This window comes from Anopheles funestus, chromosome 2RL, assembly GCF_943734845.2.
Source record: "Anopheles funestus chromosome 2RL, idAnoFuneDA-416_04, whole genome shotgun sequence".
Lineage (NCBI taxonomy): Eukaryota > Metazoa > Arthropoda > Insecta > Diptera > Culicidae > Anopheles > Anopheles funestus.
The window spans coordinates 90,866,257-90,887,955 of NC_064598.1; the positions used below are offsets into that span (position 1 = coordinate 90,866,257).

General features: G+C 43.9%; 4 protein-coding genes across 4 annotated transcripts in view; all 4 read right to left on the minus strand.

The window, feature by feature from the left end:
• Window positions 1-292: 292 nt before the first annotated feature.
• LOC125765701 (chitinase-like protein Idgf4) lies at window positions 293-2,225 on the minus strand. Its single transcript, XM_049431132.1, has 2 exons — window positions 1,985-2,225; window positions 293-1,651 (listed from the first exon to the last, which is right to left on the minus strand). The coding sequence occupies exons 1-2, from the start codon at window positions 2,112-2,114 to the stop codon at window positions 444-446; spliced, it is 1,338 nt and encodes a 445-aa protein (XP_049287089.1). The 5' UTR covers window positions 2,115-2,225; the 3' UTR covers window positions 293-443.
• A 751-nt stretch (window positions 2,226-2,976) lies between these two features.
• LOC125765702 (chitinase-like protein Idgf4) lies at window positions 2,977-6,013 on the minus strand. Its single transcript, XM_049431133.1, has 3 exons — window positions 5,753-6,013; window positions 3,633-4,356; window positions 2,977-3,564 (listed from the first exon to the last, which is right to left on the minus strand). The coding sequence occupies exons 1-3, from the start codon at window positions 5,868-5,870 to the stop codon at window positions 3,090-3,092; spliced, it is 1,317 nt and encodes a 438-aa protein (XP_049287090.1). The 5' UTR covers window positions 5,871-6,013; the 3' UTR covers window positions 2,977-3,089.
• A 1,361-nt stretch (window positions 6,014-7,374) lies between these two features.
• Window positions 7,375-12,297, minus strand: LOC125765721 (ejaculatory bulb-specific protein 3-like). The gene is made up of 3 exons (XM_049431154.1): window positions 12,187-12,297; window positions 8,266-8,507; window positions 7,375-7,932 (listed from the first exon to the last, which is right to left on the minus strand). Exons 2-3 carry the CDS (start codon window positions 8,450-8,452, stop codon window positions 7,748-7,750), a joined length of 372 nt encoding a protein of 123 aa, XP_049287111.1. The 5' UTR covers window positions 8,453-8,507; window positions 12,187-12,297; the 3' UTR covers window positions 7,375-7,747.
• The window catches only part of LOC125765700 (uncharacterized), a 31,605-nt gene continuing 22,092 nt past the window's right edge, over window positions 12,187-21,699 (minus strand). The window contains exons 5-7 of the mRNA XM_049431131.1: window positions 20,498-20,890; window positions 19,944-20,147; window positions 12,187-19,216 (exon numbers count right to left, since the gene is read on the minus strand). Of these exons, the coding sequence (XP_049287088.1) occupies window positions 19,055-19,216; window positions 19,944-20,147; window positions 20,498-20,890 (759 nt within the window). The 3' untranslated portion in view covers window positions 12,187-19,054. The remainder of the gene's footprint in view (window positions 19,217-19,943; window positions 20,148-20,497; window positions 20,891-21,699) is intronic.

The window sequence follows — 21,699 nt, forward strand, 5'->3', positions numbered from 1 at the left end:
TTAAGTTAACCTTTGAGCTTCTTTTCCTCTTGAGTTTTATCCTCTTTAACCCTATACACAAGCAAATATTGTTCTCGTTTTGTTTTACAGAATGCTGGCCACAAAGGGTTTTACTACTCGCACAGGCACTCGGGTACAATTATTTCCATTCTGTTCCGCATTGTAGTTCTGACCTTCAATAAACAATTTTATCTTGTTTTGTTTCTTCTGGATGTTTTTTCCGTAAATCTATCTCTAGAGACAAAAAATGTTCCTATCGTATTTGTTTTCTTTGTTAGAAGAAGAAGGTAACTATTGTTTCATGCTTTTATTTGTGATGAATTCCCGGTTCTCGAATATAAAAAACAAGTTGTCTTGACTTTGTCATGGTTTGGAGTAGAAATCTGGTATAATCCTTGTTAAAGCTACACCACGTACTAATTGGGATGTCTTCATTGGTCCATTCACAGCCGGTACTTGGCCGCACGTAGAATCGGGAACTTATCGCCCGAGCACGTGCCACGGAAATCATCCAACGACAGATCATTGATCGAAATACCGCCCAATCCCTTTGCCTTCACGTACGCCGCCTTGTTGCCGGCACTTTCCGGATCGTCGTACGACAGCCATATACCGTGCTCATCGTTCTCATCCGAAATACGGAACGCGTATGGACCGAATCGCTTGGTTGGATCGTTAATTTTTCGCAATGGATATTCGGAACCCTTCAGATTTGCGTTGCCCGGGTTCGGTAGCTTCGCACACACCTCACCGAAGCTGTAGAAGCCGGGAATGTTGGTGTACGGACCGGGTGGTGATGGACCATCGGCCGGAATCGGTGGAACGCCGGTAACGCCCGACAGAACTCCAAGCTTCCATCCACGGGCGTACGTTGCAATACCGACGATAATCTTGTCCAACGGTGTGCCCTTCGAATGCCAAGCCTTAACCTTATCGTCCACATTGTTACCCACGACGCGGTCGCTCGGTTCGTAGATCGGTGCCGTATAGTCTCCCTCTTTCGGGTTACGTTCCGGTGTTTGCTGGTCGTAAGCAGCGATATTGACGTAGTCAACGCTTTCCTTAAGCAGTGGAATGTCCAGGAACATCGTTTGATTTACGTGCGGAAGCTGCGTGTAACCGAGCTGGAACTTATCGTGCACGAACGCGTTCTTCAGGTCACGAACCAGTGCCGTAAACTCCTCCCGATGTTCATCCGCCTTTGGGTCGAGAATGCTATCGCCCGTGAATAGCTTCTTGAATCCATGCCACAGGTTACCGGTCCATCCGCGAATGCGTTTCGGTTTCGTCTGCGGGAACTGCCAGGCCAGATCAAGCCCATCGAACTCATACGTCTTCAGGATCGAGTATGCACTGTTTACGAACGCAGTGCGCGCTCCGCTCGATTCCAGCAATGTTAGATACTTCTCGAATGGTTTTTCTTCAGCCACGTCAAAATAGTTGCCAACGCTCAAGAGCACTTTAAGCCCTGGGTAACGCCTTTTCAAGGTCGTCACGGCCCGATAATGACTCTTGCCCGAGTCCAGATCGAGATCTTCATTTAGCGAGCGCAATCGGTATGTTTCAACGTTCACTCCTGCGTAGCCATAGATAAGATGCGTACAGAACGGCAACGCTAGCTCAATATCGGACACGGTCACTTTACCGAGACCTGAAAACGAGATGGTGCGAAGAGAGAGAAAGAGAGAGAGAGAAACAGCGTGAATCAGTGTAGGTCAAATACAGGGACGATCGGGACGGGATAAGACAAGCGATCAAGTGATTAATTTCCATGCCAATAAAGCTAATGGTTTTGCTACATTTACTTGCATTCTTAAAACGCACGTCATAACCATCGCTCTACTGTTCTACCCGTGCAAGCGCACTGTCTGCTATAGGTCTTATCAGCTGAGCTTAAACGCATACTTAGACACACCACAAGTGACATTAATTAATCACACAATGTAAGGTACAATCGGGTCCATCAGAAGTCGTTCTAACTAACCTTCCTTCAACGAGCTGTTACCATTGTAGTAACAAAGCACCTTCGGGCCCGTCGTGGCATTTTGTGCCCGTACCGACACTCCACACAGTCCCAGCACCAACGCCAGGACGCCTAACCTCACCGACCACATACTTATCAGCGTCCAAACTTAAAACGCCACAGACAAACGATCGAGCACTTCTAGCAACTTCCACGACGACTTGCACAAAACTGATACGAATGGCGCGGTACCGATCAGCTCTTATAACGGCTCGCAGCACGGGATGCTGCATTCGAATCTGTTAAAACACTCTCGATGAGTGATCTCATCTCTCACCCGATCACTCACTTGTTATGGAACAACAACAACTAAATCAAAGCTATACGGTTGCAAAATCGAGAGTTCCACGATTCTTTTCTTCTTTCAATCGATTCTATTGGCCGGACCGGTTTGTTTGTTTTTTTTTGTATTTAAAACTGGAATTGTCTAAATTCATTTGTTCAGAGATGTGTTTTTTTTGTTTCTTTTTATTTGACCCCCGCTCGGAACTAGTTCGACCTTAGGATTATTTATAGTTTTGGGCCCGGCTTGACAAGATCTCATCACTTGATAGATTGGTCGTAGTGTCGATCTCTTCTTCAAGCCGGTTTCATTTGTCTTTGCCTTCTTCTGGCCGGCTATAAACATGATTGTTCGTTTATTTGGACACTACAACTACGGTAGAGGGATGATGTTTTGTTGATGCTGTGTCATTTTGCTTGTTAGCCAAGAATCGAGCCAATGATAATGCCGGTTGTTTACTTTGCCTTCCAACAGAGTAGCTCAATTGGTTGTGTTTCGTAACGAGATTGTTTTGCTCGAGGGTTTAGGGACGCTTCTTGGAACCGAACAGCTGACGATCGTAATAAATTAATAAAAATCCCTGATCTTGTTGCTGATTGGTACGTAAATCACACACAAATGAATCAACAAAAGTAGCACAAACTTTGTGTAAACAAAGAAGACCACGTACTTTTCATTCTATGTTTTGTTTTATTCAAAATGAATCATTATCCACTAAACGTGTCGCACGTACAACAATATGCATACTTCCAAACAACAGTCGATTGCTTCAATCAACATCTTTTACAGCCGATATTTAGCCGCACGCAGAATTGGGAACTTTTCCCCAGCGCAGCTACCACGGAAATCGTCGTACGACAGATCGTTGATAGCGATGCCTCCCAGATTCTTGGCCTTCACGTATCCTGCCTTGTTGCCAGCCGTATCGGGATCCTCGTAGGACACCCACATACCGTGCTCACCGTTGCTGTCCGGCAGACGGAACGCGTACGATCCGAAGCGCTTCGTCGGATCACCAACCTTGCGCAACGGAGCTTCGGCGCCCTTCAGTGCGGTGTTGCTCGGATTCGGCAGCATAGCGCACACTTCAGCCCAGCTGTAGAAGCCCTCGGTTTGTGTCTGAGGCCCAGGGTTCGATGGACCATCGACGGGAAGTGGTGGAACGCCTGTAATACCCGAATCACCGGTCATCTTCCAGCCACGGCCGTACGTAGGAATGGAAACAATCAACTTCGAAGCAGGAGCATTGTTCGATAGCCTGCGAAATTCGTAACAATACTCGTTAGATATGGACGAAAGGAATTCCCAAGGATAAGCAGTACTCACCACTGACGGACCTGTCCGTCCACATTGTTGCCAGCAACACGATCGCTCAGCTCGTACAGCGGTGCCGCATGGTCTGCCTCCTTACCGTTACGCGTTGGTGTCTGCTGATCATACGCGGCAATGTTGACAAAGTCCAGATAGTTGATAATGGCCGGAATGTCCATGAAGATCGACGAGTTAACGTGCGGCAACACCGTCATACCCAGCAGATATCCATCCGATCGGAACGCATTCTTCAGCTCACGAAGCAGGGCCGTAAATTCCTCCCGATGTTCGTCGGCCTTCTCGTCCAGTACGCTATCGCCGCTGAACACTTTCTTGAATCCGTGCCATACACCGCCGAGCGTTGAGCGTACCTTCTTCGGTTTGTTCATCGGGAATTGCCATTCCAGATCGACGCCATCGAAACCGTACGTCTTCAGCAGCGAGTAGACCGAGTTGATGAAGGTAATACGAGCCGCTCCAGACTCGAGCAGGGTGAGATACTTTATCGAAGGTTCGGAGAACTTGTACCCACCGAGACCGAGCAGCACCTTCAGCGAAGGATATTTGCTCTTGAGCTGCGTCACCGTACGGTAGTTGCCCTTGCCAGTGTCCAAGTCCAAGTTCGGTTGACGGCTAACCGCTTTGTTCGTTTCGACATCGATTCCGGCATAACCGTAGACGAGATGTGTGCAGAACGGTAGAGCAACGTCAATATCCGCAAGGGACACTTTTCCCAATCCTGTTCATAAACATACAAGAGCAATGATCATAATGTAGCAAACATACGAGTAGAATTTTACTGAAAAGTTACACATGGCCCAAAAAAGCGCATCGATCGTGTTGGTCCTTATCGACGATGCTGCATGATCTTTGGGGGCAACCAGTTCAAACTAATCCACACACCCGGCAAAGGTTATCGTCAGTCGCCGGGGAATCTTCTCTTCCAAAAGTGATAACCAATGGCGAAAGTGAACCTCATGCGGTACGGCACGAAACTTCCATTACCAATTTCTCAAGTTTTCTTCTCAACTGTGCATTACCCAAACGCTCATCGAAACCGATAACGAATGGAGCAAACACAAAAATCCCCGTATCTCATTTTGTGTACCACAACCACCCAAGTTTTGTACGGTTGCCTAACCGCCCGACTTCCTAGACAAAGCAATCAAATAGTGACCAAATGAGTTCGGTGGTGCTTACGTAATTTTGCGGTGATTCCTGCAGAACGCAACAACACCGCTGTGGTAGTGCTGTGTTTACAAATTGTCCAACCAGTGTTTTTGATGCGTTTCCGAACATTCTAGCGCTTGTCAAGCTTCGTTGAATATGGAGCTCCGTTGACTTCACACTGTTGGTAGGGTGATAATTGCTTGCTTGCGGCCAAACAATCATCTTTAGCCTCAGCACTGCCGGGAAAATAAATATTCTGGGTTCCTTGCAACGTAAGTGTCGTTAAAGTATTCTAATGTTTGTGAAAATACGACCTACAATATTTACTGACATCTCTGGGGAATGTAAAACATACGACTAGCATTAGACACGACAAACGTAATTACGACTTGTCAGACAAATTGGTAGATCGTTAAAAAGATTCCTCCCTGTTAAACGGTATGAAGCAATCTGCATAAATTGCAATTACTGTGTAAATGTAAATTTATAATAAAACTGCAGCATTTTCCACGTGATCTCTGTACAGTGTGAGATGCGTATCGCACCGAGCTTATTAACATTTTAAGTAGCTGCTTCTTCCATTTCCTAGAATGATTTAATTTACTTCACTGTGCTGGAAGATCGCTTTACTAATCTTGATCGTGGCGCGTAACCTCCAAACCTTGCTAATCATCAAATCAACTATAACCAAAACGTTTACACTATCTTTACCGGCTTCATTCCATTCGTCTGCGTGTCGTTCGTTGGAACAATTGAAAATGAAAAGAGCGTTGGTGAGAAAGCAACAACAGCAGAATCTCACCATTACCAATTCGAGACTCGTCTCCACATTCGCACACACCGTTTTGCCCATCGGTGGCCATAAATCGGTCTAGGTCGACAACGGATGACATCACCTTTCTCGCACCGTATTCAATTTACCGGCAGTGATACCGACGCTTACCAGTCCGTTGACCGTGACTTACCTTCGATCAGGAAGTTGGCCGCATCGTAGTAACACAGAACCTTCGACTGCTGCGATTGCACATACTGGCTGCTGGCTACCACTAGCAGCAGAGCGACACCAAGCTTCTTCCACCACATGCTTAAAAGCCTACTGGACGATGTCCTTCAGGTTCACTGGAGACACACACACACACAAGGAAGCGAGAGAAGATTTCGGTTACGCAATCACTACACCGATCAGACGGAAGAAAACGAAATGGCCGAGTTCCATAGGTTGAAGTTCGTTTTTATAACGTAACGGCTGTTGAGTTGTGCACTCAAATCACTCACTCCCTTCCCGGAAGGTGCGTGATCTCGCGAGCGAAGGTACTCAACCGACACAGCTTCACAGCAACTGTCAACGGTGTGAAAGATGATCGTTGAAAGCTTCAAAGCTTTGGCGATCGCGTTGTTGTTGGTTTGAACTTTTTGTTTATGGAGAGTATAGTAAAATCGTAATGTTATAAAAAGCTGTTCATATTGCAAATACTTATTAAAATCGAATTTATTAATATTATTGCTTCCAATTTTAGAAAACTATCAAACAAGCTTTGATGCTTCAAGCGCTGAATGAATTCTTCATTAGATTAATAAGGAGAACATGTTTTAAAAATACTCCGTTTTTAAATGCTAATGGACCCAACCGGGAAAGTAAAACAAACCTGACAACATGACAACGCCAGTAACAATTTCATACTCTATCAAGCTCAAGCGTACAGTTCACCCTCTTAGGTAACCATTAATCGGCCACTCGGTTTGTGTCGGTGTTGCAAATTTATTTACCGTCCAAGTCAACCAACTTTCCCGTTGACAGGCATGCGAAACGGAAGCGAATGTAAACAACACCCAAGCACAAAACACGTTGTCCTGCACAGTGCAACTTCACATGCTTAATAGCAACGAAATAGGTTTGTAAGGAGCAACATTTCACCAACAAAACAGAAGCTTTTTTTTGCATGTCGTTAAGATTGCACGGAAGGATAAGGTCCGTGTCCTCTTTAGCGCAGTGTCGGTGTGTTGATGTCCGACTGCCCGCAGCTGCAGCCTCGCAAGGACACGTCCGATCGACGATAGCATTCTTTGTGTGCTTGTCGAGCGTTCATGCCACTAGAACGCATTGTTTGCCTAACCAACTGCTTTGCTACTGCAGTGGCTGAAGTGAACAAGCATCCCTTTCCCTACGCGACGGAAAGGTCCTTCACTGAGGACATGGGAAAACACGAGCTGGAAAAACATGCCATACGTTCACATGCAGGCAACCATCCTGTCCGCCCTGATACTGCCCGCCGGTGATGCACGTATTCATGGACTATGTTTACACGCTGTGGACTAGACACGATTATGCTTCGTGTCCTATGTCTGGGTGGTGAATCCGTGTAATTTCCCAGAACTCTACTGTCGGATGCAAACACACATACAGGAAACTACAGGAAATTGAAAACTCGTTTCTGTCGATTCCGAATAATATTCTTACCACAAGGGAGTGTAATCTGGGTTACGTTTTTTTTCGTATGTAACTTTACCAACCTTAAATTCATTTAACTCGTTATTCTTACCCGTACATTGTAATAAACGCAATTATATTTTTTATTCTAAGGGAATGTTTTTATTATCAATTCACGGATAGCAAATCAAATAAATTATGGCTCGTTACACTAGCTACCCATGTCTGTCTGTCTGTATCTTTTTCTTTCCCTATAGCCGTGAGGAACTACTGTGTTCAAAATGAGTATAAATTTTCAAACAACAAAAATGCATCCTCAAAAACCCTGGGCTGGGCTTTAGCAACTGCTACGCTACAACTTGCTCCCGGAATAGATGTTTTCGGTCTTTCTTGCGCACAATTATATCACATTCTTCAAACAAACGAAAAAAAAACGTCCTCACTTCCATGTCCCTTCATGATCCAACAAAATGTACGGCGTTGCTGGAAAAGCTGAACCAAAGGGGGTAGATTGTCCCCGCTCTCTCGCTCTCTAAGATCGCTTGTTGAGCTTCTCGAACTTGCTCTTGTAGATACCTTCCGGGTCGTACTTGTCAAGCAGTTTCTTCCATTCCTGTGGCTTACGGTCCTCGAGATGGGCGATTACCTTGCGGGAGCTTGTCCTTTGCTTCTCGCTACACTTCTCGCAGTTGGTTTTCAGTGCGTCGGGTAGTGTTTCTGGTGGAAATAGGTTGGAAAATTAGCGTTGAATTAGCATTCATTTGGACTACACTCGAGGGAAGTAAATGATACTTGAATGCACTTGTAAGCTTCCTTTCCGTTGCATGAATGTTTAACTTTAAAAAGACTAGCAAGTGTTAAGATTCCTATTCCTTTTTTCCCCGTTGTATTACTTCATGAAATATTGCAAAAGAAGCTTTATTCCAATTTGTCAAATCAAAGACATAATTAATTCCACGATACAATTTCAAAGTCTTGCTTTTTTGAAAACAAATTTCCAATTTCAAAGCGCTCTTAGTACCAATCACAGGCAAGCAGGCAGATACTTACTCTTCAGCTCACGACCTTCCTGGGTACATGGTCCCTTATCGAGCAGACACTTGAGGTAGTTGTTGAGAATTCGATCGTTTGACAGCACACGGTCAACATCGATGTTGTCGAACTTGTCGGTGTACTTCTGGGCGCTGGCCACCACTACCACCATCGCCAAAATGGCAACCATTGTCATGTGCTTCATTGCTTTTGTTGGCTTTGTTACTTTTACGTGCTTCGTAGTTCTTTTTGTTCAACCTCTGTAAAGCAAAAACACACGGAAAAGCATTGTTAGTTATGAAGGGCAAATTAGGTTTTTATTTTATTATTTAATCACTTCCTGCAGAAAACCGGCACAACGAAAACGAGACCATTGTAAGATGCCATTTAAATGGACAATTCACTAATGACAGTTAGATATTAATTTCTCTCGGACGTTTTATTTCTTTCGACAATTTCCACAACTTCATGTACATTATGTTTTCTTCCGAACAGGCAACGTGCCAACATTGTTCGGCCATAAAATGTATCGACACAGAAACAAACAAACTCACTGAATCCCCCGATCATCCGTACCGCGCTAGCTTTGCAACGATTACAACGCAATGCCATTTAAAATTCCAACTCCATAAAAAATTATCGCCCATCATCATTCCAATCACGGTGCGGAGTGTGTAAGCATGTTCTGCACACAGGCACACGGGAGTTTACGCCTCGCTGACTGGCGCGGTCGAAACGGTCGCAAACGAGTCCGCCAAACCAAGCGAAACGCTGAAGGATACGATTCCATTCCCAAATACCAATTATACGGCCAGCTACCTGCTTGTCCAAGTTGAACTTGAAGGCACAATCTTTGCGTCGTCAACAATACACTTTGCCGAATTCGTACCCAAATCGAACTGAAAGAATCTGGAGCATCATTTTAATCGTGCTCGCGTATTTGAAAAGCATTCGGTCGTTGTGTTTATTTGTTGCAAGCATTCGGGTAAGGCTATTATATTTGTGACACTTTTTGAAGCATGACAGCACCCGGAAAAGTTTGGCCTCGTAAATGATGCTCTGGCCAAATAATTCTCTCTAACGAGATTAGATGATCATTAAAGAATGCTACCGGATTCTCATCTTCTCCTCGGAGTTGATTCAATTTAATCTGCTACAGATGCTACTTCTACCATTATAACGCAAAGCAATGGAACCATTATTGCATTAGCATATCGAAACCCGGGCACTGGAGGGAGCATGGAGAGCAAAGTGGCGTCCTGAGGCGGTTGTTTGGAGGAAATTTTTCGTGCTGAAAACGCGCATCATTTCACCGTGTACAGTAGAATTACACCACGGAAGCGTGTGGTCGTGTTCTGCGCTTTTTCGCCAAATCAAATTAACGTCCTTTTCTTCAACCGTGAAAGCGACGAAGGGAAACGATTTTCCTGCCCCAATGGCACCGGTAATTAATGTAAATCCGACAAATTACCCAAAATTTACATCCACTCACACCCTGCAGCTCTGCTCTGTGAACGGTTGCTTTCGGCGCCTTGGCTGTGACGAAATACGCTTCATCGGGTCACCGTAAACATGATAAATCGGTTCTAGGCGGTGACACGCTTATGGCGTGTATAAAATTAACGTTTTGAAAATGCTTCACAATTAGACAAAAAGCTTTACGAAAGTGAAAAAAAAAAACAAATTTTACTTTTCTACCTGGAAGGTAGGAAATGAATTCAAATTCGCGCTTTACAAATTTGCGACAAAAAAACTAAGTACAAGTACAACTTGTGGACGTGGAAAATCATTCCACGTGACGCATATATTAAAACCTGCGTAAATTTTCCAACCGAAGAACATCTAATCGTTTGCAAAGCTGAAGGAAATTCATTTACTAACGCACGAAAACAAAATTAAAATTGATTCCAAGAAAGTGAATCAATTTTATGGTTCTGTTGGAGGAATTCTTTGAAGATTTGATTGCGCGTGATTGTATGAATATTTTTCTTCTATTTGCCTTTATATAAATTATCAAACGATTGGAGTTTGAAGTTAAAATACTTTAGAAAACTTCATCAAAAATGAAATCTCAACATGAAGCACTCTAAACAAACTTCACAAGTCTAATGATTCGTATGCTAATTGCCGTTCGCATTACACGCCACCTACGACACCCCACCCGGTTGCACGTGCAATGACCACTTCAAGGGCTTGCAGGTACACCGGTGAAACTCATCGGCGCCAGTTAATATGACGTATAAGATGCTCACTCATTTAACACAGACCTCTACCCCGTACCGGTTAAGCAAATACAAACGCCCGTGTCAATAATTTCGAATGATTGATACAACAAAGTGCTGAGAAGAGTAAAGCGCGTCAAAGGTTAAAAGTGCCAAACACACAAGCAGACGATACATTTAAAAGCTTGTTCTTTGCGTCATACATTTCCCAAAGCGTTAAATAAGAAACAAAGAAATATTGTACAGCTTGTCGTTCGCAATCGCACCTCGCGTAATGTAATCCAACAAAACCATAAAAAAGCTAACCATAATGCAACAATGCGTGAATGCATTCGTTTGAGAGTAACTATAAACCTGCCACAAGTTTTCATGTCTAGCGCAATCCAATTCACATCTTTCCACGTCACAATGCTACCAATTGTGTCTGTCTTCACACGTCTGAAAGTTGGAAGAAAGCCCATGGTAAAAGGTGTGCCCGAAAACAAACAATCAGCACAACAGCACACCAACTGGGTTTCTACGTCAGCTGACCATGACATGAACTTGGCCAACATTGTGTCTCACTTTTGGCTACCCTCGGCCTACTCCCAACACCGCCGGCAATTATCCGGTTCCCTTTCCTTCACATTTGGCAAACTTGTCCATCACACCGCCCTGACGCCATTGGTAACAGCTGAGCTTTGTGAGGAGAGAAAAATGTCATAATAATTAAAATCCTACCCGTCCGACAGCGAGTGTTACAAAACTAATTTGTTGATCACCTTCCTGCCTGGTGACGTGATAGGTACACGCGGTACAATATTAATTCCAGACGACTTCGGGTGGACCTTTAAAATAAATATCATTGCATGTACATTTTAATTAACCTGCTCTAGGACTTGTGGTTCGCTCGATGGCCAATTGCGACGGCAGCACTATGAAACATTATTGGATAAGTAGACTGCGACGCCGTATCACTCGAGCTAAACATCTTAGCCTGGCGGCAATGTGATTCCAACCATTCAAAGATACCGGTAGCATCGGAGCCTTACTGCTCCGGACCAACACGATCGTGTAAGATCGTGCTTTTGCGCTACATTTTGGCTTCACTTTTGCAATATCCACACCGTGCTGTTCGCACGGCAAACCATTTAACCCTTCCCCTGATCGTAGACTATTCATTATGGTCCAATTTTGGTGTTTGATACTGTACGCCGTTGATACGCTCTGAAGGTGATGGTGGACAACTCAAGCAAAACAGCTAATTACATAAGCGTGTTGGGGTTGTGGTCTACATTTGCGCACCCGCGACATCGATCGCGATCTTCGCCAGCACAAAAAGCCACACCAAACCACAGTAACCGCAGCGAAACAGAAATGCGTTCACTTCATTTCAATACGCCGTGAACCTGGACGACGGTCCGAACCGTGATCATGCATATGTACGGGTGTCTGACATACGGATCACAAACCTGGCCAGGTGTATGGGTAGCGGTGTGCAAATGCATCAGTTATGGATTATGAAATGCTTCTTTAAATGCAATATTATATCACCGACCACATCTCCTGGGAAATGCGTCGCGTTGACCAATAGAAAATGGCTTTCCATCGTAACGACAAGCAACAACAAAAAAGCCAAACAGCTCGAAACCACTCCAAAAGAACCGAAACACACTGGCAAACAAAACTGGAAACTGGAAACGATCTGCACTGCAATGGTACACGCTTTCGCTCTCACCTGTGGCTACTTTTTCGCGGCGATGTTTTCACTTTCGTTTTCGATCGTGCCAATCACGGTTACCTCCGTACGCAACTCTCTATCGGTCACTACTAAGCGCTACCGCCGGACCGTACCTTTGTTTTTATACGTTCCACCACCATCATCACCACCACCAACAGCAACAAACATTACGCGGGTAGTTGCGGTCCCCTCTCCCGTCGAAACGGAGACTGTCCCCGTTGAAGGTGTAGACGATGGGTATCATAAAAAAAGCACACACAGACACGCATTCAAGTCACTCTATGTTGGGCACGTTTCAGTTTAAGGGTAGCCCTGTACGGCACAAACCGGACACCGGACCGGTGTGGGGTCCCTAAACATGGCTAATGTCACATCGAGACCTCCGAGACTGTGGGTAGCAAGAGGTTTAAGGTTGATCGTACACACTAACGGTAATGCTTTAGAACAAACTGTACCCCTTCGCTTTTGCTCAGCAAGGCATGTTCCTTATTACAGCGAAAGAAGATTTTTTTTTTCGGAACGCCAGCTGCTCGATGGAAAGCTAGACCCAAATTCTATCCGAATTATGATGGATGTTGGAGGTACGGGCTAGCAGAATGATGGATGGCGCTAGCATAAGATTTAGCTCTGGTCCCACTGGATACCGTGCATGTGTCACTAACTGGTTCTCGTCCATTGCAGGCCAATGGTTGCAAACTGGTTGCAGCGTTCCTTTGCAGTGCAGCTGACGAAACATGGCTCCGGCCCCCCGGCCACCGCCACCAAATGTCCGGATGGAGATGCAATGTTGCAGCATAAAACTTCGGAGAGTTCGTTCACTTTGGACTGGTTTGGACTGGTGGCGAGCTTTTTTTGTCGGTAAATGGGGTTTTCCAGCCAGAATTTCCGTGCATCACGTGTTGCTGATGTTGATTTGATTTTTCTTGGACATAAAGGAAAGAGAACGTTAAAAAAACGCTGGCTGTTGGAAGGAAGTTGTCGATCAATTTTGTCGAAGATCTAAAAAAAAAATTAATGATGGATTGGATTTTTGGAAACGTTCACATGATACGAACTCATCGTGTACATTCTAGAAGCCATTAGTAGAGCTACTTCAAAACTGTTCCGTATCTGTTTAAACCATCCGCATTGGCTTTGTTCTAGGAAATCAGTATACATGACATCCCCTAATTAATTAATCATCATCCACAGCGATTCGAATTGCTGGTCTCTATTCTCCGCATCACACAAACATTCTCCGGTCCGTTAGAATCAAAAGCGGTACGATGCAACATGTCTCTCATTAGCAACACGTGCATCAATGTCATCCATTTCACATTCTCGTCCATCATCGGGAAAGGATTATATCGTGTTCCAGTTAACAATTCGCAGGAAAGGAAAACAAACCCTTCACGGTAGACGCTATGGGCAAATACGGTACCAGATCAGACGGTGTCGATTTATGGGCATGTGGTTACGCTTCTACGCATCGAACGCTAGGAAGCTTTGGTCGCGAAGGTCACACAGCTACCTGATGCGAATGGTGTGGCACATTTTTTTGAATACGTGGCATCAGCGCACTCAACTAAAACATCTCCTACCGTATGCACGCATAATCAATTGAGTGGAAAAGCATTATTTGGACCATGCGCTACGTCAGTTCTTTGTGTTGAGTTAGCTACGGGGTGAGTGGATCAAGTGTTTGTTCACTGTTTGAGCGAAGAACTTAAGGATTTAGGAAACGATAATGATACTGATGATGGTCAAAGTTGGATATTGCTCTAAATGGGTGTAGATATCAATTACGCTTATCGAGAATACTTCCGTTAACTTCAATTATCCAATTTCTCAAGTTCACCACCCAGTCACGCTTGATGTCGATTACTATTGTCGTACGTGGAGCAGTCAAAAAAAGGAATCTACCGGTAGTAGAGGCCTCCAATCTTCTCCAATCAAATTAAACTCAAACGATCCCCTACCTCCCTCCCCCCAAAACACAATTGGTTGTTGAGAGCAGTCCAAGAGACATGACATGAGGCTGAACCTTTTAGCGACCAAACGAGAAAAAAGAAGGTGGAAAATAAATCACTTTTTCACCGCCTCCGAAATCTGATTGTCTCAAAGCCGTCGGAAGTGTTGTTGTATTTTTTTTTTTGCTCCCATCCAATTCTTGCCACCATTTCATCCCTTCGCCGTGGGAAGATTTACCAGACAAAACCAAAAACGAAAAGAAAACGCCAAATCCACTTTCCTTATCGTCGTGTACAACTGACAGCTTTGACACTTGGAATATGGAACTTTTGTTTTCCATGATGGGGGGTTTCTCCCCCCCACCCCCCCTGCTGGGTGGAGAAAGAAAATTGTGTGCTTGTGTGCGATCATGTATAGAAGTACTCATTGTTATCATCCATGTGTCATCATGTTTAGAAACTCCCCCCAGCTACTGCCGCAGAAAAGGGCAACCCAGGAGGTTGAGTAACTTTTGCAATTCTTCGTTCAACTGTCTGTCGGTGCGTGTTTTAACTTTTTTTCTTTTATTTCGTTTATTTTTGGCGCTGTAAATAAACTGCCTACGGATTGTTTTTATATGTCACCAAACGGTGGATAAATATTGTACCATGTCGGCAGTGTTTTTGGCATCGTACGTGCGTGTATCGTGTAATGTATTTCCAGGCGCGTTTTTTATTTTGTTTTTGTGTTTTTTTGTTGAGAATGGAAGCTTTCGTAGGAAGGTTATTGGAGTTGCTCAACACGAACGGGGAATTTGGTTTTGGGGAAATCCCAAATCGGTCTCATTGTGCGTCGCTTCTCGACTTTTCATTGCACTGTTTAGTGTGATGAAGTCACATCGACACCGTCGTAGATGAATATCTGAGGTGGGAAATGTACAAGTGATGGGAAGCAAATCATTCGATTTAAGGATTTGCAATGCCAGTGGAAATTCCACCTTTGATATAAATAACAATTGATACAATTTGAAAGGAAATAACCAAAAATTGGAATGATTCGAATAATTTTTTTTAGATAAAAATCATATAAACCTTCAAACCGATTAATCACCAACATCTCAATCAGCCAGCTAAGGGAAATGGATTCATTTACACAAAATGGAAGCAAAGCTGGAAAACCCCGCAACGGAAATGGAACGAATCATTTGATTTCAGTTTGAAGTTTGCTCACATTACACACTGCAGCTGAGTCTCCCCAATGCATTGCACTTTTCCCGCATTTTTCCCATACACTTTCCACGTGCACTAGCACACGCCGGTAGCCTTTTAGGGCGAAAAGGTTGTGAGTGCCGTTCCTTCCCCTCCCTCGCGCATCCAGGCCACACGAGGTTACAACAATTGTACTATTTTGTTAACGATAATTATGCGGTCCAGGTTCATCAGTGCGCCACCAGTGGATACAGTGTATGCTAATGCATCAAACACGGGATGATGGTTTGGTGCTCATTAGACACGCCGATGGTTGATGATTGACTCCCAGCGCTGAGAGACACAGCAGCCAGCAACGACGACTAATCGAGGTACACGATCGTTCGAAACAATCATTTCGATTTGAGTGTTGATTTTTGTTTTGTTTTGTTCCTCGTGTACAATCGATTATTCATGCTTGTTTAGGGTGAAATTGTATAGATTTTTTTTCGAGTTGGATTAGTTTCATACATTCTTCTATTTATTGACAGTAATGAAAAAAGTTATCTCTATATAAGCTGCACAAATTCGTTCCATCGCTAGCTGCATTCAATCAGCATATCGTGATGTAATCTCCATACTAAAATGAAACCACCAGCAGCTCAGCTCGGTATGGAAAATGTCTGGGCCGGGATTATGGATTTTCGTAGCCTTTACATCCTTTCTCGAAAACGACACGTTTCTTTGCTTTGCATCCGCAATCTGCAACATGGTCTGATAAATATTTCATTCGTCCCTCACGCCACCGCAATGTGACGCATACGCGCGTCTTCCCAGCATTCGAATGCAAACCTGGCTCGTCCATCGTCGTACGGGACGATTTGTAATCAGATGTATTTTACCCAATCTTCCTTTCTTCACACATGTTCTACCGACTTGGTGGGGGAATTCTCTGGAGTTTGGTGTTTTTTTTACATTCTTTTCCTCTATTTTTCTTCTGTGAACGAATGCAGTCAAGCTGACGGGAATTTCAATATGTGTTCTTCTTTGCAATTTCTCGCCTCGGACGCCGAGTTCGTTTTGTTGCATCGACAACCCGCACAACAGTGTACGATTGGTTGGAATAGTTCTCGAGAAAGCAGATAGTATATCCAGTAGCTACATAAATCCTACACCTGATGGATGGAATTTGCAATAGAAAGCTCAACAAAAAGAATGAAGAAAAAAAACATATCCACACCACACGTGTGCCTTTTCTCACATGCTACATAATAAATATTCAACATATTTACCGGGCACATCTTCCGGATTGAGCTTGATGACATTCAAATGCCCCTTCTGCATCATGGGAAAATAAAGTTCAAAATGATATATTTTGCTTTAAAAAATATTGCAAGCTAAACATAAAATGACTCTCTTTCTCCTTGTGCAAAACTTATAGCTTTCTCTTTACCTCTTCAGAACCTTCCAGCCGAAAACCCTGGTTGCCCTACGACAAGCAGGCGAATGCTCAGTGCCATCTAATTCCAACTTTCAGGGTCAACCTTACTCAGGACCTGCATCAGCGAAATTACGTTTCTAACTTTTTCCCGCCGCAACACTTTCGCTTCCCTTGCGTCGGTAAGTGGATTGTCCGTCAAAAAATGTTCAAAGCACCTCACTGAAGCAATGCAATTTGCAATTTTCTGCTGGTGAGCGATTGAGATCGTTTGAGCTAACCGTTCACATGCAACCTTCCTTAAGAAAGTTTTCATCACTTCGGTATTGTTTCATTTGCTTAATGGAAATGTACGCGTGTCTCATGGCGTCGGTTGAAGAGAAGAAGCATCGTATAATCTGGATAAGATAGATTGCACAATATTTTTTCTCTTTATACTAAAGATAAATTTAGAAAATACAACGTACAATGTTTATCCCCAAATTCGAATGAATCACTTTGTTGGAAAAGGCGCCTCCTATGCGTCGATATCGGAACCAACAAAAGAACGCCTGTGCTTAGGCAATGCGCATGACACGCGCAAATGTTTTCACTACTTTTACCAACAAAAGTGCTTAACAACGAACTTTTAAAAACGTTTTTAAATGAGTTTTGAAAGTGTGATATCAATATGTTTGGCTACTTTTTCTAATTTACATACGAGATGGTACGAACATGTATCGATTGCTATGGCTTCCTCCACACACCAGACTAACAGCAACTGCAAACCGAGACAAGAGCACAAAAACAGCCTCCCAACTTCAGCAAACCTGTGCTCATAGACGTCCGTCAGAATTGTGATCTTCCGCTTCCGGAACCGGTAATGGAACGAGCACTTCAGCTTTATTTGATTGCAAACAGTGCGAGCAGTTGCTAGCTTGCGCCCAAAGTCTATAGCCTGCTTCAGCCTCCTGCTATCAACTTCACTCAATTGCTCAACTGTAGAGTTATGAGCCAGCAAGCCGCCAGCACTGCCATGGGAAATGTGTATGAGAAAAGAATGAAATATTTCCATCAGTTTTCTTCACCGTTTTTAGCATGGAACGAACGAGAATGGCGAGAAAACTCATGAGAGGAAAATGAAATATTCAACCGAACGTTAAAACGCCACCATAAAGCAAACTGGACGTCGGTAAAGTTGGTAAGAAGAAGTATAATCCGAATCGCACTATGATTTGATTGCTTACGCTTCAATTTGTTACCCGTGTGTATCCTGAAAGGAGGAAATTTATTTATTTCTTTTTATTTCTTTTTTTTTGCTTTCAGTGTACCCATTTGGCTTACGGGGAAGATAACTTGATCTCGATTTCTCAACTGATGCTACCGTTGCTACCGGCTCCCTACGGAATCCAATAATCATGATAAAACCTCAATGTACAAAGTCGAACGAAGAACGAATACGAGTGAAACAAATCGGCCGTGAGACGCTTTGATAAAATTGTTTCAAAAGTTCCACACACCATTCTCCGTTAAGCGGTTAGAAAAGATAAACGATTGTACAAGTGGAACGAATTTCTTTCAACATTGTACTCCACCTGAAGTGATACATTTTGCATGTCTATCTTCCATCAATTCTTCCAAACAAGGCCAGTGTTTCTTGATATATAATATATTTATTCAATAGTAACATAAGATACATTTATAATCCATGAACCTTTTAAAATTCACCCTGTAGTATGTCATTACATTGTCTGCACTTTCACATTCAGAATCCAAAATGAAGTTTTATGGATAGCGACAAAAAGAGATGTTCCGTACGTGTAGTGATAGCGATAGGGATATAAGATAATCTAAAAGATACAAGAGCATCGGTTTTGTAATATTTACCTACCACAAAAAAACAAAAAAACAAAATTAGAATACGCATATAATTTTATCACTCAATACGCGCCAATCACAGAAGAATTGAATTGATCTTGATTCCCGCAGTTACAACCGCAAAAGGTGCCCACGGTGTTTGGGATGGTCTTGAAAGAAAAAAGGGAAAAGAACCACGTTTTCCTTTCTGCATTTCTGACACTATTACGAGGAGTTTGATGCATCATTATTTCGACCAGGGTTTAAGTCACTGGGGGGGCAAGGATGTGCTTTCAACTTTTTCAGGAAATTTGACTTCCAATCACACTCACTGCTACATACACACTGAGCTAATATTTCTATGGATGGAAAACTAATGCCTAAAACGGCAAGCATTCTCACATAATTTCAACAAACAATTCGCTTCACACATTGCGTTTTTCGTATCCCGAGCAGAACTGTGCAGGTGCGGAACTTAGATTCGTCGCAATGCTCGCTGATGTGACTGGATGTGGCTCGTTACCAGCACGTCGACCGTTTTCTTCAGCATGCCCGCAATAGCGTCCGCCGTATCGGCTATCTTCGTACCGAGCTGATTCCACAGGCCTACGATCGGCTGTACTGGAGGATTTGCGGCCTGCGATGGTGGAACAAAGAAATGATCAATAATGCTGTCCGGTGTAGTCTGTCCCCCGTACTGTGGAGGTGGCACTCGGGGAGGTTCCTGAGGTACGTAGAATGGTCTAGCAGGTGCCGTGGGTGGTAGTGCTTGTGGTGGTGGAGCCTGTGGCCGCTCGTATAATATTGTTGGATATGTTTGTGGTGGTGCTTGTGGTAGTGGTGGTGGTGGTGCTGGAGGGCTAGCCCTTGGTGGAGCCTGTGGCCGCTCGTATGATATTGTTGGATATGTTTGTGGTGGTGCTTGTGGTAGTATTGGTTGTTGTTGTGCTGGCAACGGTTGTTGTTGTTGTGGTGGTGGTAATGGTGGTCGTTGTTGTAAAATGGTCGACGTCCTCGTCGTTGTGATGATAGTGGGTGGACGTGTTGGTGGCGGTGTTTGTGGCACTCGCGTTATCTGCGAAAGTGAGAAGCGTTTGTTGGTCGAGTTCAGGTTGCCGAAATAGAAAATTTTGTTACGTTTGTTAACAATTTCTTATAAAAGTCGACATGAGTGATGTACTTGTCCATCGATATAAAAGTCAATATAAATCGGTACAAAACCTTTCGAAGCTAATCAAATGTAATTATCAAAACAGTATCATTAGAACCAAACCTTCAGTCGAACTTAGTTGTCAAGGATATCATGCGCTGTAAACCGTAATTCTCTCAGTAAATTACCCCTGTATGTGGCCCAAGATACTTACAAATCTCGTTGTTGTACGCTGAGTATTTCTAGTCGTTGTTTGACGTGTAACGGGTCGCGTCTGTCGAACGGTTGTGGTTGTAGGCCTTCGTGTAGTAGTGGTAGTAGTTGTCGTCACTACGGGCACTGCAGGTACCGGTGCAATGGATGGCCGACCATTGGCATCATCGTCACCGAACCGATTCACCACTACCGGTGGTGGAGCCTACGGGAAACGGAAACACCATTAAAACCGTGCCCTCCATCTTGTTGCTGCATTCAGGAAGCTTTTCGTTTCAAATATCACATCAACTAATGCCAACCACCTGATAGCCACCTGGCACGCTCTTGGGGGTAAGGGGAAGAGAAAAAAACACACCCGAATAGTACTGCTCATTACAAGAAGGTATATCACCACCAGAGTACCCTCATGCATTCGAATCTCCAAAGTCAAACGTTACTATCAACAAGCGCTAGATATACACAACGTATTTTCCAAAATTCTATTACAAAAAGCGAACAAACACCAATGGAAGCAAAATTTCAATTTCATTCTCAGAATAAAAGCCAATATACCGTGGGGAGTTCATCAAACCCATTGTCCATCGTGGGACGCCGTCCGGCCAATACTCGTCCAGTAGTTGTTGGACCATCGTACACCGTAGCCTGGAATGGAAGCTGACCAGTAGCGTCAGCGTTGCCTAAATTTTGACTCCCAACTCCATCAACTACCGGACGCTCGTTGAACACCGGCGACGGCAGGCTGACGATCGTTGGGACGAACTCGACGAACGATCCTTGCGGACGTGCCGGTGGAATTTGTTGTGCCAATTGTGCTTCCAGCCATAGCGGAACTGTTGCTACTTCTTCGAACCCAACCGTGCCGAATGGTGTGGTTGTACCTTGCTGCAGCGTTTGCGCGACGTTCCTGACCGTGCTGGTGGGCTGGGAAGGTAAGCCTTGCGGAATCTGTCCAATTAGGGAAGTGAGGGTTTTTTGGTGCAAAATAGTCAAAAATGTATAAGTCATTTTGCTGCACATCGCACTGTGTTGGTGTTGGTGCACTGCTGTGCCAGAGGGGAAGAATGTTAGAGACACAAAAACAAATGCTGAGGTGTGGATAGTCAGAATGGCAAAGGTCGGGAAGAACCTTTAGCATGGTGCCGGTGCGTTTATGCGTTTATAGTGCATAAGGTGGTTGTTGTGCATAAGGGCAAATTGGATCGCGTGCCAAACGAGATAACTTTGTTAATTAATTCAACCGCAAATGAGTCTGCCGAAAGACCACCCCCAAAAACCCTACCCTTCCCGAGGGTGTAATCGTATTTCACGCATGGAAACATTATTATAAAGCAAAGTGATGATTTTTTAATGACCCTTTGCACTTAACTCGATCCAATGAGTTTTTGGATATAATGCGCAATATCCAATAATACCGGTGTTGGTAGATAATTATCGAATTGTTGTTCACACTTTGGTTTGGTTTTTTTACATATTTATCTTTTTGTTAAGCTACTGCACAATGCAACTGCACAAAGCGGTCTAGGTGGAAGTAAAACGGCATTCCTCAGATGCAATTCTTTCTGCAATCGAATAGCAAAAGTGTTGCTCTTCGACTCTTTACGATTGCAGTCGTGGCGTGACTAGATGTTTCTTGACCTAGATGTTTATCCGTTTTGCTTCGTTTCTGCTTCGCGTGACCCCAATCAAGATCTATCAGCGTTGTGATGCGTTTCGCTTTTCTATCCTTGATCAACTCCGTTAAATTTATCGGATTT

Excerpts from the sequence above, each read along its gene's own strand:
- LOC125765701 (XM_049431132.1), bottom strand. The coding sequence starts at position 2,114 with ATGTGGTCGGTGAGGTTAGGCGTCCTGGCGTTGGTGCTGGGACTGTGT. Across the intron at positions 1,652-1,984 it reads TAACAGCTCGTTGAAGGAAG|GTCTCGGTAAAGTGACCGTG; the intron begins GTTAGTTAGAAC and ends TCTCGTTTTCAG.
- LOC125765702 (XM_049431133.1), bottom strand. The coding sequence starts at position 5,870 with ATGTGGTGGAAGAAGCTTGGTGTCGCTCTGCTGCTAGTGGTAGCCAGC. Across the intron at positions 4,357-5,752 it reads GGCCAACTTCCTGATCGAAG|GATTGGGAAAAGTGTCCCTT; the intron begins GTAAGTCACGGT and ends GTTTATGAACAG. Across the intron at positions 3,565-3,632 it reads GACGGACAGGTCCGTCAGTG|GCTATCGAACAATGCTCCTG; the intron begins GTGAGTACTGCT and ends CGAATTTCGCAG.
- LOC125765721 (XM_049431154.1), bottom strand. The coding sequence starts at position 8,452 with ATGAAGCACATGACAATGGTTGCCATTTTGGCGATGGTGGTAGTGGTG. Across the intron at positions 7,933-8,265 it reads GGAAGGTCGTGAGCTGAAGA|AAACACTACCCGACGCACTG; the intron begins GTAAGTATCTGC and ends TATTTCCACCAG.